This window comes from Rhopilema esculentum, chromosome 16 (assembly GCF_057945365.1).
Source record: "Rhopilema esculentum isolate cy_ngs chromosome 16, ASM5794536v1, whole genome shotgun sequence".
NCBI classification, from domain to species: Eukaryota; Metazoa; Cnidaria; class Scyphozoa; order Rhizostomeae; family Rhizostomatidae; genus Rhopilema; species Rhopilema esculentum.
In genome coordinates this window covers 8,042,166-8,061,462 of record NC_142830.1, presented here as the reverse complement: position 1 = coordinate 8,061,462, position 19,297 = coordinate 8,042,166, and the positions used below count along the sequence as shown (strand labels likewise).

The window sequence follows — 19,297 nt, the reverse complement described above, 5'->3', positions numbered from 1 at the left end:
AACATGATTGTAATTGTGATGTCCATTTTGTGCATTTTATCTTGTTTTCTTCAGTGAGAAATACGTTTGAAAATAACATTTATTTGGAAAAATCCGATGGAATTTTCGGTTAATATTTACGGAATTGAAATTAAATATACAATATACAAACAGTTTTGATCATTTATTGTTTGTTTGATTATTTAGTCCTGGCTAATACTTAATCAGCCATGCTATGTTCAACTTTTGCAAAAAGGACACAGAGGGGCTATAGAGGCCCTGGAACACCAATATATTTGTCCTTTAATAAATTCAGTAAAAACATTTTTTGTTATGTTAAAGGCAATGTGTCGCGCTGTTCATTGACAATAGTTTGTTTAATTTAGAGGGTCCTCGAAATTAGAGAAGCGTGACAAGTTAGTACAACTGGTCAATAGCACGTAAGAGGCCTCCTTTGTTACGAAATGAAAACTTACTGAAATAAGAAATTTTGTACTTTGTTTTGATGAACCAATGAACGGCGCGACGTAATGCCTTTAAGTAACAAAATAATAGAGAAATTCACTTTTTATCTTCATATCTTCTTTATCTAAAAGTTAAAAACTGAAATTTAAAAATGGGCGTTTTCATCATCTTCAAGTTGCCTCGAGAGCGTGGCACCCAACCGAATCATCATTTGACACCCAAAATCCATTATTGAAGGTCTCCCAGGGGTTTTCGGAAACAAGGGAGGATGGTAACAAATGGTACAGGAACACGGGAACATTGGTTTTTTTCAAACACCCCTGGGAGACCCTCATTATTACTAAAATCCGTCCCTTCTTATTGTGCCAATAAGTACTCTTGCTTCCATAGAAAGTTTTAAATATAAAGAGATTAATTTATCAACAGCCCTAGCTATAGAGCTGTGAAATGAGATCAATACGTTTCCGCGATTACCAGTTAATTAGAAAATATTTTGACAACAAGAATGGCAACAAGCTTCCCCTAAAATCACATTCATGCCGGAAATCGAGTACTAGATATCGACTTAGCCCTACAACTCTTTATCGTATCATCCCCGCTGGTGCATCTCGCAGCATTTAAAAGAGTAGCTAGTAGACTATTGCGACTCAATTTCGCCAAAAAAAGTCTTCTGACTGTCTTCTTAGACTGAAAAATTAAAGGACACAACAAAAAAGAAACAATATCCAAACACACATTTCATCTTAATTCAATAAAAAACACATCTAGGTCAGCTACAGTGCTAATCTTTCTTTGGGCGTTTTCAAGTCCAACGTAAAACGAGTTCGTTAATTCATCCATATTAATGCCTCAGGGAGCGTGGGCTAGTGGCTATCACAAAACAGGCATCGCAAGAACGAAACCATTGCAAGACACACTAAATCTAAGAAACCTCTTCAGCAGCGATATTATAAGCCGGGAATAATTAGATTACAACAAAATATTGATTAATTCAAGGCTACATTAAGAAGGCAGTCGCTTTGACACTATAACAGTTCAATATCTAGCTCAAATCTTTCAAGATGGTGAAGAGATTAGTAAAGTTAAGTGATATCACGAAGCCTGAACCCCCCAGCATTCTTATCTATGGCCAGCGAGTGGTCTAAAGTCCCATACCACCCATTCCACCCATTCCACCCATTCCGCCCATGCCACCCATTGGCATTGGTGGGTCTTCCTTGGGTAGGTCTATGATAACTGCATCTGCAGTGGTAAGTAGTGAAGCAACACCCGCAGCATCAGTGAGTGCGATCCTGACAACTTTGGTTGGGTCGATGATACCAGTCTTGATCATGTCGACGTATTTGCCGTTCAATGCGTCGTACCCCATCTCGAAATTAGAAGAGATAACCTGAAACAGAAAATCCAACAGTACTTACAAAAGTTTTTAACAGAGACAAGGGGAAAGCAATGCGCATAAAAAATAGTTCTTTCATAACAAAGACGAAAGTACAACGAACAGCGAGAATGCATGGAATGTTGGAATGCAAATAAAATAAATTAAACTTCTGTCAACTTGGCTTCAGTTTTTCTGAACTAAAAGCCTAATGGATACCTGATAAATTTAGCGCTAGAATATGGATGTGACAGGACCACATGGAAATATGTAAAATTACATTGCCCACTTTCATATCACATTTCTGCCTTCATAATATTCTTTAAGGAGTGGTAAATTTGTCATCACCTTTTCTACAACTACAGCTGGTTCAACTCCGGCATTCATTGCTATGGTGCTGCATGGCTTCTTCAGTGCCCGCCTAATAATATCGATACCAGCGGCTTGATCTGAGTTGCTTGCTTCAATCTTTTCTAAATGTTCGATACATCTTAATAGAGCGGTGCCGCCTCCAGGCACAATGCCTTCCTCAACAGCAGCACGTGTTGCGTTCAATGCATCTGTTACTCGGTCCTTCTTTTCATTAACTTCTACTTCGCTTGAGCCTCCGACCTGGAAGTTTAACAAAAAATCTCAAGAACAATGTATAATACTTTATAGTCACATTTTTAAGACGTCTTTCAACAGTAAAAAAGACATAAAATATTTATTCTATTCCTTACGCAAACTATGTCACAAAAGTTCATATTTTGAAAACAACTGTTCAGGAAAACAATGGGGAAATCTTAATGTGATTGATGTGAAAATTGATTCATAAATAAAAACCCTACCTTAATAATAGCAACACCATCAGACAACTTTGCTAGCCTTTCATTAAGTTTTTCTTTTTCATATTCAGAATTTGTACTTTCGATTTCTTCCTTAAGTTGGTCACATCTTGCCTGAACCTCTGATGCATCACCTTTTCCTTTCAAGAATAATGTGTCATCTTTTGTCACAACAACTTCCCCAACTTCACCAAGATTTTCATGCCTGACCTCACTAATTTTTGTGTCCATTGCTTCATCTCCAAACACCTATTAAAACAGAAAGACAGCCTCACAAAAAGTGACAAAAAAGACAAACAAACCGAGAATTCAATATTGCAACAACGAAACAAAACGAGCACTGGCAGCTGAGGGTTAATTTAGCTCTAAAAAGCAAACAATGACACATTAGAAAGTAAAAGCTAGAATTTAGCTAGGAACATGGGAAACGGCAGCACTTACAGTTGCACCTGTAGAGATTGCCATATCTGCAAGTGTATTCTTGCGATTGTCCCCAAAGCCCGGTGCTTTGACAGCAACAACTTGCAAACCAATCTTCAGCCTAAAATCAACATTAATCACATATGGGATATATGAAGTGGGTAAGTTTGGCAGCAAGTTATGTTTGGCAGAACAAGGCAGGAGATTGCTTTGATAAAAATATATTTACAGGTAAGAAATGAAAGCAATAAAAGTACAAGGACAATGTGCCAAACCAACCGATTCAAAACCAAGGTGCTCAATGCTTCGCCATCAACATCTTCAGCAACAATAACAAGTGGTTTTCTCTTCTCGTTTGCAAGCTCAAGAGCAGGGACAATGTCTTGAATTGCTGATATTTTCTTCTGGGACAACAGCAGTAAGGCATCTTGGAATTCAACTTTTTGACCTTTACCGAAAGAAAGTACAACAAAGTTAAAAACTGACTCTTAAAAATTTCAAAATCTAGTTTTAAATTTCAGTTTTAAATTGAATGTATGATTATTCTGATCATACAAACATACACGTCTGCATGTACTTCTAATAATCACTATAATATACCTTGCCCTTGTCCCACACTAGCCAACGGAAGTGGCAAATATGGTAAGAAAGCAAGGCAAAAAAGCAATAAAAAGAGAAAGCGCTGTTGGTATGGTAAAAACACCAAAACCTGAAAGCACATACAAATTTAAAAGCGCTATCAATTGCTTTGAAAACATATACATTTAATTACATAAGGCTATTACCTTTGGCAGAGTTGATGAAATATGGGGATATGTATCCTCGGTCAAACTTCATTCCTTCAATGATTTCTAGCTCATCATGTAAGGTCTTACCATCCTATAAAACGGAAATAAATGTTTGGAGATTGTACATGCTCATGGTTTCGTCTTGCCCTGAAACAAACTTCTTTTCCACATGGGCTCAATCTTATGATGTTCCTTAATAAACATGCCCGCAAAAGCGACAAAAGTGATTCTAATAAAGAATAGAAGGCTTACCTTCACAGTGATTACTCCATTTTTCCCAACTTTTTTCATTGCAGAGGAGATAAGTTCCCCAATTTTGGCGTCACCATTTGCAGAAATTGTGCCAACCTAAGTAAAAATATTGCTATCTTTTAATTAGCAGCCAACATTTTTGAGAAATTTCTATGAAATAACAACTAGTGATACATTTGCTTAATCCGAGATGCTATTTCTTCACTAATACTAAAAAGTTACATATCAACATATTACTTGAACATTCCTCTATTACTTTATTTTAAAAAACAAGATCAGTAAACTCACATCACTCTTTAGCAATGTTTACATGACGTTTGGCTTGAAAATTATGCAGGAAATTGATACGGTAACATGAAATTACTTTCTTCTCAATCAGAAGAAACAAAATTACCTGCAAGTCTGTTTTACTGTGGGCTCTTAAATTTCAAACACGTCTACATAAAATGTAGAAACATGAAATCAATCAGAAAGAATGTGAAAAGAAATTGTATTAAACCATTTACCTGGCAAATTTCCTCAGGTGTGGTGACAGCCCTTGACATTTTTTTCAATGCATCCACACAAACTTCGACAGCTAACATGACACCTTAAAATTAATGAAATTTGGATCAGTTCATGTTGCGAAAAGAATATCAATTTTGAGGTTTTAAAACATGCAATGAAATTAAATTTTGGAAACCTCTTGTAAAGTTATTTATCTTGGTAGGAAAGGAGAGCATTGTGGCTAGATAAGAAATCTAAACCAGGCCTTCCCGGGAAAGGCGTGGAAACTAATAAGGTGACAAAAAAACAAGAACTTTGTGTTTTTTTTGTTTTGTTCTTTGCGACACTTGTTGTGACGACACTTGTTTGTTTTGTTGTGACGACACTTGAATGCAATCAAATACGGACCAAATGACCATAGTGTCGAGGCTAGTAGTGGTCTGGTAAATTTCATTCTTACATCTAAGGCTGCAGAAACAATTATTTTACAACAATTTGCAATCATCTTTTAGCCCAGTGCTCGTAAAAACTAAGTCCCATTTTTATCACAGACCTGTGTTAGCATGCACATATTTTTAAAATACTTTTTTCAAATGGTAAATTATATAAGTTAAATTTTCAAACAAAAAGGCTTCCAATCTAGACAAGATTTGCGCCGTATTTCTCCTGATCTATGCTCTTAAATTCGGCATCTTCAGCAAGAGGTCACAAAGGGGTCACAAAGGAACTCACTATATTCCTTAAACTGGGCAAAGATGACATTTAAGGCTATACTAATTAAGCCAATGACTAATTAAGCGGAATAAGCAATATGTAACAAAGATTTGGTGCAAGTTGTGTGCGTTATCAGATCATCAGGCATCCATCATTCAAAGGAGCTGCAGTTTTTATGTGAAAGCCTTTGCTGATGGCCCATGCTGGAAAGCTCGCTTTCTGTATGCTATTGCTTTTACGCCTGTTATTTCAGTACCCAGTTCCTACTGCCAGCTGGGTTAAAAATAAACGAAGCATGGCGCAATGCTAAACAGCCCTCCCTAGAAGGGCTTACGTAATATGGCATATTTGTCTGATGAAGATGTCCCGTTCTTCCACAAATTATTCAATGTTGTACCGTTTTCATATGAAAAGGGGAAAATTTGGTAAACGGCAGGTTGTGATAAAGGCAGTAAAGGGTTATACTTGGAAACAGAACGATAGTGCTCTGGATTCTAAAGAGAGGAAAATCCTGCTATAGATTTGCTCGGTTTCCATTTTCAAATTGTGCGGTTTTCAAATCATGCCATTTTCAAATTGCGCCGTTTTCAAATCGTGCCATTTTCCATTGTGTTGTTTTCAAAACTGTTTTAATATCCCTTTTGATGAGACACAATTAAAAGTGACCAAAATATTAACATTTTTCAAGGGTTTCATGAAGACTGCCACCATGGTTGGTGGCAAGAGGGATTGCCGGGGACTGCATCTAAAATATTTCAGTGTAAAATTTAAGCTTTCCTGAAGAACTCTGGCAATACTCACAAGCTTTTCTTTATCATTATGCCAAGATATATTTATTGTTAAAGTTGCGTAAAACAGAAGAAAAGACTTAAGAATGGGGTTTTTAATGCTCCATAAAGTAATATGTAATTAAGCCTTTCTAGACAAAAGACAAAATACACCAATAGCACTTCATCTTACACCTAAAGCCCAATCTAAAGTGAGAAAAAAAGCAGCGAAATGTGAAAAGGTTCGCGCAAAATATGTTATGGACATACGCAGTGAACAATTGCTGAGATTTCTCGCGAAGAATTTCTCTGTGAAAAAAAGTTAAAATGAGCTTAACTTTTTTGGCTTTTCGCTTGCGAAATCCTTCAGCAGCCAATCATAGTCCATATCCCTTTGTCATGCTTCTAAACTTTACATACCAATGTCTTGAGGTCAACAAAAGCATCCAAAGGAATTTTTTCCCGTGAAGTATTTCGCAGCAAAATTTCGCAAGACTTTTTCTCACTGGAAATTGGGCTTAAAACATTCTAGGGGTGGGAAATGCCACACTTATGCTAATTGATTCCTAGGAAAGCCTGTAAACTGTTTATCAAATTTCAATGAAATTCATGAAACTCGACAGAAACAAAAGGAAGATACCTTTTCGAATTTCTTGAGGGTTAGCTCCTTTTGAAACATATTCAAAACCTTCCCTGGCTATCGCTCTTGCAAGGACAGTTGCAGTTGTTGTTCCATCGCCAGCCTCTTCATTTGTATTATTTGCAACATCTTGAACTAACCTTGCTCCAATATTCATGTATTTATCTTTCAATTCAATTGCCTTTGCCACTGTCACTCCATCTTTTGTAATTTTTGGACCACCATAGCTTTGTTCAATAATCACATTTCTTCCCTTAAAAATGATATAAAACCAGTCAATTGAGAGTTGTTATAATTTTTTAAAACTTAACAACAAGTTCAATACAAAAGACAAAATATAGAATCTGTGAATTTTCTCATACAAAGTTTTGCTTGTAGAAAACCTTGATGGTGGGGTGGCCCTGGGTTATCCAATATTTCCTTCTCCATTTTAAGCACTTTGCAATTAAACTTCAATTTTGAAGCATTCTTTTGATTAGTGTTCTACCAAATTAGCCCTTTATTTATGTTGAGTCTTCTGCCAAAATTGTAAGGTCAAAAGTTCCTTTGATAATCAATTAGACAGACAGATAACATAATTTAGGCCAGGTTATCCACAAGCTTGTCATGACCATTTAAGGAAACAATTCAAAGTGGGCCATCCGTCTCAAATTGATTCTTTCTGCGCTCTGACCTTATGAGATTTTTGTTGACATATTTCTGCAAGTAAGGCTTAAGGTCTATATCCTTCCCACAATGAGCCATATTTCCCCCTAAGTAACAGGCCTTCCAGGTCACATTTTGCTTGAGACATAAAGGTTTCTGTCATTTCTCACACACACACATCAAAGCAGAGTTTCCATGCATTCTACAACAATGTGCTTGGTTTATTCAAATTTTTCCAAACCCTAGTAAAAATCTTCTTTTCTAACAAGACCTAGCTACAGAATGGAAAATTCTGCATAAAATTGTCAATGGTGTGTACCTTTTACCATTTTATGCTGTCAAGCTGGCAGATGTCAATACTTTAAAGTCCCAAACCTCACAGTATATTATTTAAAGACTCAAAGAGTGCTGCATAGAACTATAATAAGTTGCATCTGCAAACAGATGTATTGCCATTCTAATCTACTAATTTTTCATTTCTGGTTTATAGTTTTGTACTATAAGGGTCAGTATTCAATGTTTTATATTCTAAATATTCCTTGAATGAACAGACTTCTGTTTTGGCTCATATTTCATCATGTTAATGACTCATTTTGTGTGAAAAATTTAGATTTCCATATTTGTCTGTCTTGAGATCCCATAACAGTCTAAACACACCCTTCCTCACTTTTCAAAAAACTGCCTCATTTTCAAAACTGAAACTAGAGAGGTCTGTAGTAAGAATAGCCTAGCACCCTGTGATTTTTTGCAAAAAAGGTAAGGCTCGTGATTTTGACAGGAGACTTTCTATTAAATCAATAATGTCTTTAAAAGTTTATCTGGTTAGTATGTAAAAGGCTTCTTATAGTGATTTAGTGGTTTTGCAACAAAGCCAAATATCTACTACTGACGTCTTTTGCTTCTGGGATAGAATATAATAACTTGCAAGTTTTACAAGAATGTGTTAGCAGTTGAACATCTTGATACATTACTTCTGTTCTTGTGCTTCATTTATTATGTGCTCAACTTTTGCTTGAAATGTTGAAGATATCTTTGGATCAACAACTGTTGCAAGTTACAAAAAGGGACTATTGTCAGCCGGTCTAAGATAGAAAAACACATTTTAAAAATATTTACCTTGGGACCAAGAGTTACTCCAACTGCATCTGCCATCAAATCAACACCTTGCAACATTAAGGATTTGGCATCAGCACCAAATTTTATTTCTTTTGGAGATTCATATTTACTTGATGTGCTGAAACCAGCTCCTAACCTTGGTACCAAAGATCTTGTACTTCTTGCAAGTGGACGAGCAAGTGATTGCAATCGATACATTTTGATCTATGGCAAAACAAAAATGTTAAACTGTTATATTTTTTCATGACTTCCAGGAAAATTTGTAAATGCAACCTTTGTTCCAATTCAAATCTCCTGTGATGATGTGAAGGCAAGATAGGGAACTTAGAACAAACTGATGGAAATGGGCTGATGGTATTGTATCTGAACACCGTTCAAGATTGAGACAGACTCTGTAAATGCCATGTTCCCTCCCAAGATTGCACACTATTCATAAACACTTGCAATTTTTATTTGCTCTTGCACATACAAGATCTTGTTGAGAACTGCAATGCTCTGCAGACTGGACAGAGACCTCGTATAGCAAATAAAGCAAGCATAGCTGTATTTCAATGTTGTCCTTATATAAATTAGGAGAACACTTTCTAAAATTGTTTTCCCTCTCGTGCGCAATAAGTCTTTTTCAAGCTTAAATGTTGTTCTTCGCCAGAAACTTGCAACAATCCCGGACATATTTTGAGTGCAAAAACCTTTCGATACATTTTTTGTCGCATGTGTAAGTGACATGCTCCCATCATGATCATTGCATCAGCCAACAGTTAAAAATACCTACCCTTAAGATATATTCGTAACATGACAAGAAGTTTTCAAAAGCTATTCATTGCAAGATTTCATTACAATATTGCATAAGATGTGTGTCTTGTTCTTGTGCAATCCGCACAGGATAGCCTCCGTCCCAAAAGCCTTATCACAAGATGGGCCTAATCAGAAAATGGACTGTAAAATGATTCTTAATAGCGAAAAAATAATGTTTAAGGTTGATAAATATACTTACATTTGTCTAGAATATTTCTAATTCACACTGTTGGAAACTAGGTGCCCTTCTGTCACTACAGGACGTTGGACTTGGCTAACGAAGCTTGCACGTGGCCTTCGGATTTTGTAAGGTTTTGTAAGAGAATATTCTGGAAGTGTGTGCTGGCTTTTGGGCCTGCGCAGCAAGTCAAAAATAACCACGTGGTCGCGTTCCTTTCCTATTCCGAGTTTCTGAAACGCACAGGTTTGTCACTGCTGGGGAGAAAAATGGTAAGTTACAATTATAAACTAGAAAACATTACATTATCAGAAATGCCTTACTTAGCTTTTATTTATTTTTGTCCTAACTTTTTCACAGAGACAAGTAGGTCACCAGGCAGTTACAAAAAATAACCTAAGACTTGCTGCATGGCCTAAATTGAGACGAACAACTAGAAATTTATGATTTAGAATGATAGTCTGTTTTTTTTATTTCTTCCCTTCTATCTATTTTGTTCTACATTGAATAAAAATTAACAAGCTAACTAACAATTAACTAGCTGTTACTTGCCGCTTCAGGCTGGTCTCGTAAGAAGATTCAAACCTCTATTCGACAGAATCCTTGTGCAAAGGCTTGTTGCTGACACGGTAAGTACCACAGACATTGCAAATTAATGCTACTAATTTCATATTATTGATTAATTTACAAGATCTTCGTTGATACTGCTCAATTTTCCTGTTTTAAATGGTATAACAACAATTACTAACTGCTGCAAGCCAGTCAATTTCCAAGGTTACATATTATTACATAATAAACATATTTTTTTAACAACACCCTTTCTAAAAGACAAGCAATTCCGACTTTGAAGAAAATATTATTGTTTCAGTAAATTCGCATTTGCTGTTTTTAGCAGATCATTTTTCGTTCCCAATGCACAATGCTAAGATACTCTGAACGCAGAAACAAGGTTTTATTGTCCTTCCAGATGTCCTCAAGAAATAATGTAATAATTTGCTCTCTTCCTTGAAGAAAACCAAAGGTGGAGTTCTCCTCCCAGAGAAAAGCATGGGGAAAATGATGGAGGCCACTGTTGTTGCTATTGGTGATGGTGCTAGGGATCGTGTAAGTTATGTTTTTCATACAAATTTTCTAGGATAATAAAAATGCTTTATAAACTTTCTTTACTTGTGCCTGCAAGTAGCCAACTTTCTAAGAATGGCACTAGATATGATTGCAAGATTTATATCAATTTCTAGAAGGTGACTCTATAAATTCCTAAATATGCAAAGAAGTATGCATCCAGACTTTTCTTGCAGGATGGAAAAGTAGTGCCTCTTTCTGTTGGTGTGGGTGATAAAGTCCTCCTACCAGAATACGGTGGAACAAAAGTAGAATTTGATGAAAAGGTATAGCATTTGCTATAAATTATTGCTGTTAAAATTTAGGCACAGGTTATAAGCACAAGCAGTTGATATAGGGTATAGATAAAGACACTTGAAATCACTTGTCAAACGCTTCTTTTACATTCATTTTCAACATCTTGCACAAAAGCTACTTACAGAGGAGGAAAATACTAGAAAATGTGTTATATTTGAAAGTGAAAGTACTGTTTAAGTATCATTTTATATTGTTAAATACTTCTTTTTTGCTGTTTTGGTATTTTCCCCTGGTAACAAATTATTGTGCTTTGTGTGGTTCAGAGCAGAGATTGCTTTCAAAATGCTTATTCCAGCATATCACAGGGAACTTACTAAGAGTTTTCATTGTCAAAGATCAATTTGTACAAATTTAAACCCTAATGTACGCTAACAATTTTTTGCAGGAATACTACATTTTCAGAGACCAAGATTTACTTGGCAAATTTGAGAGTTGAAGATAAAATTGCATCCAGAATTTGTCAACCATTAAGATTGTGTGCATGTAAAATATGACTCTAAAGGTTCAACCCCCAAATGATGTCAATATCAAACAAAGCAGACTTATAAAGACTTCAGAATTTATTTTTTATTAATTTGAAAATGTTTTTTTTCAATATATAGACAATGTGTGTAATGTGGGTTTGAATAGTCTGTAAAGCTATGGAGGAAATTAGCCTCTTGCTTGCCAGGTCTAGGAGTCTGTAACAATGTCACAACCAGAATCAGTCTTGAATTTATTGTCCTTTTATTCTTGGGCTGAACAGATTATCTAGCAGAATCATGAGTGTTTAGAAAATCAATATTGTAGGACTCATCACTTGTTTTTTTAAATTTTTGGTTAAATACCTTTGGAGAAAGTTTCTGCTGTCAAATGCACCTTCTGCCTCATGGCATGCTGAAAGGTAATATGCAATTGCATTGTCCTGTTAAAAACACAATTTGCTATGTTGGCGTTATTTGACCTGAATTTCGTCTTAGGCACAAGGCATTATGTGTAAACACTCATTTTTCAAAAACAGCCCCTTTTCTAATGGTTTGTAAACTCTTCTAGAAGGTATCTCTGTATCTCAAGGAGGTATCTCTGTTTTTGCACAGAATTGTTTTGTGTTTTAAAATATGCATAAACAAGTAGTTGTTGGGGGCTGTTATGTTAAAGGGTCAGCTTTGGAAAATATCCATATGTAGCCGGCTGAAAAATACTATGTTCTTCAGCACTCGGCGCCTAGTGTTTCTGACTACATTATTTCATTGAATGGTTTTAATAAGTTTGTTTTCTCTATTCATTTGCTGGGTGCAGATAGCCATGCTTACCAAGGACCAGGGATAATCTCTTTCAAAATGTCATCCAGTGCATTGTGTTGCAATGTCCACGACTTTAGGGGGGAAAGGAGGAGCATTTTTATATGAAATATCTTTAGGTAACAGCTTCAGTTTTATAGCCACCTACAACTGTTTTTGGCTGGTAAAAATGCACACTCTGGTTAAGAGGATTTAAAAATCATATAGGACTTTAAATTAAACCAAAAATTTGCATTTATATAGACAAAGAATGTTGCTTCCTTTCTTGAACAAATACGCGAGATAGTAGTCCCCATTGGGCAAAAAATTGAGGAACAGAGCAAACATAGAATGATGACACAGCTACTCACTCTAGTAAATTTTTTAACCAAATTCACATACATTTTAGTAACTTCATTAATTTACAAATCAGATCAAAGATAAAATATGATTGTTTGTCAAGATTATTTCAGTAAAGAAAGCAGCAAATTTGAAAGTAGTTTTTTCTCATTCTCCATTTTGCTGCATTTTGTTCTGAGAAATTTATTTGCTTCTTGCAGAGCTCTTTCTTCCTCAAAAAGCTGGTGCAATCTCTCTTTCTTTGATAAACGGTATTTTCCACAGGCTTTATTATTTCGAGCTCTCTTCATACTGATATCTTCTTCCAAGGTTGACCCAGGCTCGTAAATTTTTTTACGCCCCCTTTTCTTGCCAGTGTTTTGCTCAATGCTGATAGTGACTGGGCTAGACCTCTCTGTTCTACTTCTACAATGAAGCTGCTTTTCACCATTGAGAATCTGACTAACAAAAGGACCATCAACAAAATCATTCCCTACATTGGATTCCTTGCTTGTAACATCATTGTGCCAACTGCTTTGCTTGTTTTTACCTTTCTCTTCTTCAGTCTTGTTATTATTCAATACTAAATTATCACAAGTAAACCAATCCATATTGATGTCTTCTTGCCTGGAGGCAGGCATAGGGGCTACAGCTTTATTGTATTCCTGACAAATAGAGAGGCTAGTAACAGTGGGAGACTCTGACCATGTACTAATACCAAATTGTAGGAGTCTCTCATTACTATCATCATAATCACCATCATTAGATAACTTAGGATGGCAAAGCTTCAGATCAACAGAATCTAGGTTTTCTTTATCATCAGAGTACAGGTTTTTGTGATCATAGCCACTTTTTAAGCTTACAATTGGTGACAAGACAATATCATCTTGACTAACATCAAATGATACATTCTCTTCTGGCCAATTGTCGTTGTTCCAATAATATGATTCATTCAATTCTGTTTCCCAAATGTTAGCTTCAAACTCCTGAACAAGGACATGGGAACCATTTGCTCCATGGTCTTTATCAAATCTTCCATGTTGTTCACCTTTTGCCAAACCCAATGGAGATTGAGTTTGACATTGTCCTGGATAAGCAAATATATTTTTAAAAATAAAAGGTATACACAGTATGCTTGTTGCAATTTACAAAGTGCAAATGTAGGAAGGGAAGGAGGGGGTTTGTCAACAAGCACACGTTTGCATAGAGGAGGGCTGACACAGTTCAAACATGTATGTCTAACAAATTTTTAGAAATTGTTGTTCCTAAGAAGGGTACCAATCCTTGATTCAAAGTTACAGGCGTGGAGTGGGAAGTAGTTCATTATCCTAGCCTGATGTAAAGCCAGGTAGAAATTTCTTGCCACAATTGCTTGGAGAATCTGTGCATGATGCGATCAAATGTTGTGTATGGAGGTCGAAATATGATAAATGTTGTGTACTATTTTGCCTGCATGTTTATCCAACTTGTTATCTTTGAAAGCAACTTTGCTACACCCTCCTCTCTTTAAAAAATGATTGTGCAAATGGAAGGTTATTTTGAAATATCCAAAATAGGGAGCAAAGGCAGTGCCTATAGTGTCATATGTTGGGGATTAGGGCTGTAATGGTGTATTTCCATATATAACGTAATGTGTTAGGGGACTAATTGGTTAGGCCTCAGCCAGTAGGCCATCAATAGATGAATTGCAGAAGATAGTCCTCATCTGAAGATAGTTCTTCCTTTTCTGGTATAGCAATTGCACTCCAGGCATTCTAAAACATGGGTTTCTGTTTTGTACTTTGCATGTTAGCAGTGGAGACCCCACCAATATAAAGAGACTAAATTACAACCAATACATGATGCTATGGGTTTTGGTGTCAGTCTTCAAGAATTCAAAACCAATGGCCAAATCTTCAAAGAAAGCAAATTTTTACAAATAACATACTTTGGAAATTATATTTATGGGTACAGAGCTGTTGCATTTTGAGGTTACTAAACAACTTCATTAAGGAAGGTTTTGCTGTAGTTTAGGCAATTAACCCACATGGGTATTTAGAGGTGGCAGGTACAATGCCTGCCAAAAGTACTTGGAACACCCACCAATTTACGCTGCATTTGATATCTTTTATTCCTTTCATGAAAAAAATTTGCTACTTCCGCCCCCTTCCCCCTCAAACAATGTTGATGATTTAGAGAAATATCATAAAAGAAGCGCAAAAGAAAGTGCTTCCTAAAATCCTAGTCCGTTTGATAGTAAATCAACATTGTTCCGTGGGGGAGAGGGGGATGATTGGTTTTGACCTTGGAAATTGATGTCAGTGTTCCAAGACTTTTGGCAGGCATTGTCTGAAAATTTTCTCGAAAACAGCAATCTGCGATATCAAAACATTGTGCTACCCTAGGGTTTTCGATGGTGCTGATCTCAATGCTACTAATGAAAATTCGAAATTTTCACTCTTTACCCAGTTAAAAGGGGGGGAGGGGGTTTGGACTCTGAACGATTGATATAGTAGATATCCGAGTATTGTTATTTGTTACAAAAAACATTCTACTGATTTTTTCCGTCAATATCATTTAAATCATTATTGAATACAAGTATTTTGTGCAGAATTCGATCATCGGTTAAAGAAAACTATCAATTTTCAAAGGAAAAACAGTATAGTTTAGTGCTTTTGAAAAAGTGTTTTTTTGCTTAAAAGTCCCCTTATTTATGGTTTAATTGTTGATGAAAAAACAAAAAAATTCATGAGAATGTCTACAAACTATGCATGATATAAATAATTGCGAACAACATGCTGGTGAGAAACTGTTCAAATGGCTCAATTTTATCCACCATAACCCTCCCAAAACCATCTACGAATTTAATAAATTTGCTTAGGCTATGCTCCTTCGCATTCACATGTGGCAACATGGTAGCGCTCATAGACACCCCATTCCCTATTATTTTCTATCTTCCCTTGTCCCAGTAATTGGAAAATGGTTTGTGCCAATTATAATTGTTCGTTTTCCATTGTTAAAGTATGCTAGGAATTGAAAGAACGCTCCTTTCCTAATGGGCACGTGATGTAGTATGAAAATGCCTATTGCCAATGGTTACCAACGGTCTACAGCCACGGTCTACACATTTAAAATGTTCATAAAAATCGTATTTTTCAAAGAAAGTAGACGAAACCTCGTCAGTAGGTGTGCATGGCTGGTATAAAAAATATTGTAGGTTTTCAGATCGGTACAAGTTGTAAAACTGAAGAAATTCAGGAAAGTGTCAACGGTCTACACTTTCTGAGAATTGAATTTGAAGTACTCTAGATCTTATTCTCCTTTTGAGTGTAGACCGTGGGATTCTCGTCATATTTTGCCGTTTTCTTCATGGAATTCATACAAAGGTTAATTTTATCTTTGAGGGGTATTATTATACACCTTTTGGGTGAATTTGGGGGCAAACATCCCCCTGACAAGTCAGAAAATTGCGAAGAAACAGCCACGGTCTACACAACGGTCTACAAGCGTTCATTTCCGAGGGTGAGAGTTGCCTTGCGGGGCCTTGTCCTTCACATCGACGCGCGCTACATTCGATGAAATAATATATTTTGTTGTGGCAAATGTCACGCAAACAAATACAGCAATCAATTAACGATGAAATAATCTGCCTTGCGCTTTATGAAGACAAAAGTAGCAGGTAGAGTCTAACTTAAAGGCCATTTCGGCAATGCAGTAACAGTAGGGAAGAGGGCTTTCTTTGTAGTGCTTCTGGACCAAGCATTTAGGAGCGCAGGAAGGCGAGTGGATGTCAGTTTTATTTCAGTTCCCTTACCAACCAACATGGAATAGTAGATCAATCAGTTGGGAACTCTGATGTGGGAAACACGGGGTTCCTTTCTACAATTTAGGTAAACACTCTGAAATTTGTCATTTGGGCACTGAATTGCACAACAAGGGCCTATATGAATGACAACTTGTAAATCCGTGATAAAAGGAGAGCAACTACCCGACATAATTCTCAAATACGACCTTATCTATAATTAGAAACATGAAACAGAGGAATCGATGTCACTTTTATAAAATTGCATCCTTTCCATTTTTAGATTATTTTCTAGCTGCCACTCATATTTGTCTCCTTCATCTATCCCATTATTTCTTAGACAGCCATCTGGCTACGAGCCTTTGAAAAGATTCAAAATACAATCTTGATCTTATTTATTGGAAATCGATTTTGATTTTAGCAATTTTCACCTTAATTGAAATATGGCATTTAGTTTTATGGGGGTAGCTTACTCCCACCCCCGAAAAGAGACAATACCCCCATATCTCCTTATCGGTAACACGTACGATGTTGAAAATGGCAGAAATGGAATCAGCACCATCAAAAACCTATAGGAGGATATTGGTTTTGGTGGAATATCTAACAAGCTTCAAAATGAAATTCAGACAATGCCTGCCAAAAGTACTTGGAACACCCACCAATTTACGCTGCATTTGATATCTTTCATTCCTTTCATGAAAAAAATTTGCTACTTCCGCCCCCTTCCCCCTCAAACAATGTTGATGATTTAGAGAAATATCATAAAAGAAGCGCAAAAGAAAGTGCTTCCTTAAATCCTAGTCCGTTTGATAGTAAACCAACATTGTTCCGTGGGGGAGAGGGGGATGATTGGTTTTGACCTTGGAAATTGATGTCAGTGTTCCAAGACTTTTGGCAGGCATTGTATATATCTTGAACAATATCATTGAGTTAAATCACCCATTTTAGAAAATAGTGTATCTGACCTAACAAGACCTTCAGGCATCATTATGAAACACAGTCTGGCAAGTTAAAAAAACTTTGAATGTGCATCAATTTGTCATCTAAATTTTAAACCTCTTAAATGTTGTAAATATTTTCCTCAGATATGCAGGAAGAATGCTAAACTATGCTTTGGTAATAAGGTATACCTACAATGCCTGCCAAAAGTCTTGGAACACTGAATTTCCAAGGTCAAAATCAATCACCCTCCCTCTCCCTTACAGAACAGTGTTGGTTTACAATCAAACAGGTTAGGATTTTAGGATGAACTTTCTTTTGTGCTTCTTTTATGATATTTCTCTAAATTATCAACATTGTTTTAGGGGGAAGGGGGTGGAAGAATTTTTTTCATGAAAGGAATGAAAGATATCAAATGCAGCGGAAAATCCTGGGTGTTCCAAGTACTTTTGGCAGGCATTGTAGCTGAGGTTGAAAGGGTAAAATATTTTAGAATATTCATGATAGTTCAGATATTGTCATATGTAAGTGGCAGCAAATTCTATTCCGTCATCCTTCTCCACTTTTATTGGTGATATTGGATACAACTTTTTGAACATTGTTATTCTCTGTTCCGGGTTGACATCATTGATTTTGTATCTTGCCATCTATGGGTCTTTCTCAAAAATGGACCTCAGAATTGAAATCTTCATCTTTAAATTAGTTTATACTGAAAAATCATGTTGTTTGGACTGTTCGGTCACAGGTTAATTTGTTTTAAATATTGAGATATTTCTCTAGATTTGAAAAAATTTCAACAAATTTCATTGAAATGTATAAGAAAAGCTAAATCTTGAAAATGGGTTAATTCACTGTCTAACGGCCCAAACAACTTGAAATTTTCAGCACAGAATAATTTCAACATGAAGGGTTCCAATTCTATGATCCATTTTTGCCAAATGTGAAGATAAAAATTGCCCAGATCAAAGAATTTGCTTGTGATGTCTAAAAAGAGTCTTGCTCCCCTTACAACTAGTTTTACATCCAAAAAGTTTTTAATCATCCTACTGTCACTTATCCCCTTCCTCCCAACCTCATTAATGTATGGCTCTTTTGTGTAGACAACACTTTAAAATATTTATACGCTATGTTATGGTACCATGGTGTACAAACTTATTCTCAAAATATCGATAAGAATGAATACCTAGAGGTTCAGACTGGCTGTTCTTAATTTAATCAAAAACTTTGAGGATAGCTATTTGAGTTACTTAATCCAGTAAATTGCATATGACTTACCACAACGACTAAAGACAGTACTTGGTTTCACGGCAAATTACTTTGGAGTAGTGTTCATCCTCAATTCCTTCATCGCAGTTACACGTTGCACCCGACATCATTGGTAGGCCACTAACTACAGGATCTTCCTCCCTCGACCTCTCAAATCCCACCAGCGGTGGGCATTTTTGCTGAAAAGCAGTCATTTTACGCCTAGATGCTACTGGATCAGAAGATATAATCTCTGTACTATAAATCAAGGAAATCCTTTTTCAATCACGCCCGTTAACAGCGAGTAGAGAAAATTATGTCTACAAGACCAGCTATTTAACTTTCTTCTTCGCTGACCTGTGTTCTGTAATGTAAGGAGTTTGGAACGAATGACGTCATCTCCATTTCCCATACGAGAGTCAAATGCAGGGGCGGACTGGCCGGTCGGGCTACCGGGCGATCGCCTTCCAAAAATTGTTGCAATTTTTCTTCATTTTACCATGAAATGGGAACTTGGATTGTTTAGTAGGGGCCCTCTTCTCTTGCATTACACCTAGACACTAACGAGATAAGTGGATACAGAATAAATAAAAATATCACATTGCGGAATCTTAGTACTGAAAAAACATTTTCTAAGATTTGGGGCCCCATGTAAGCACGCAGTATTCTGGGCTTAGGGCTCACTGTTCCTAATGCAATAATACGATACTTAATGGAAGTTCCAATATCGGAAAAAATTTCTCATCGGGCCCTCAGTCTCAATGTTTGCAAAGACATGACAGATTTTTGAATCAATTTGTGGAAAGGTAGATTACTTTAATGCTAACCAGATAGATTTGAGAATATATATCAAAACAGCGGAGGGCTC

The 19,297-nt window shown here is 36.3% G+C and overlaps 2 protein-coding genes across 2 annotated transcripts; one reads left to right on the top strand and one right to left on the bottom strand.

The window, feature by feature from the left end:
* Positions 1–1,168: 1,168 nt before the first annotated feature.
* Positions 1,169–9,608, bottom strand: LOC135682393 (60 kDa heat shock protein, mitochondrial). Its single transcript, XM_065197266.2, has 11 exons — positions 9,469–9,608; positions 8,475–8,678; positions 6,714–6,966; positions 4,613–4,695; positions 4,107–4,202; positions 3,852–3,945; positions 3,346–3,514; positions 3,088–3,187; positions 2,650–2,895; positions 2,168–2,431; positions 1,169–1,834 (listed from the first exon to the last, which is right to left on the bottom strand). Exons 2-11 carry the CDS (start codon positions 8,670–8,672, stop codon positions 1,586–1,588), a joined length of 1,752 nt encoding a protein of 583 aa, XP_065053338.2. The 5' UTR covers positions 8,673–8,678; positions 9,469–9,608; the 3' UTR covers positions 1,169–1,585.
* Positions 9,579–11,569, top strand: LOC135682400 (10 kDa heat shock protein, mitochondrial). Its single transcript, XM_065197276.2, has 5 exons — positions 9,579–9,719; positions 10,008–10,076; positions 10,459–10,551; positions 10,746–10,835; positions 11,252–11,569. Exons 1-5 carry the CDS (start codon positions 9,717–9,719, stop codon positions 11,300–11,302), a joined length of 306 nt encoding a protein of 101 aa, XP_065053348.1. The 5' UTR covers positions 9,579–9,716; the 3' UTR covers positions 11,303–11,569.
* Positions 11,570–19,297: the final 7,728 nt, after the last annotated feature.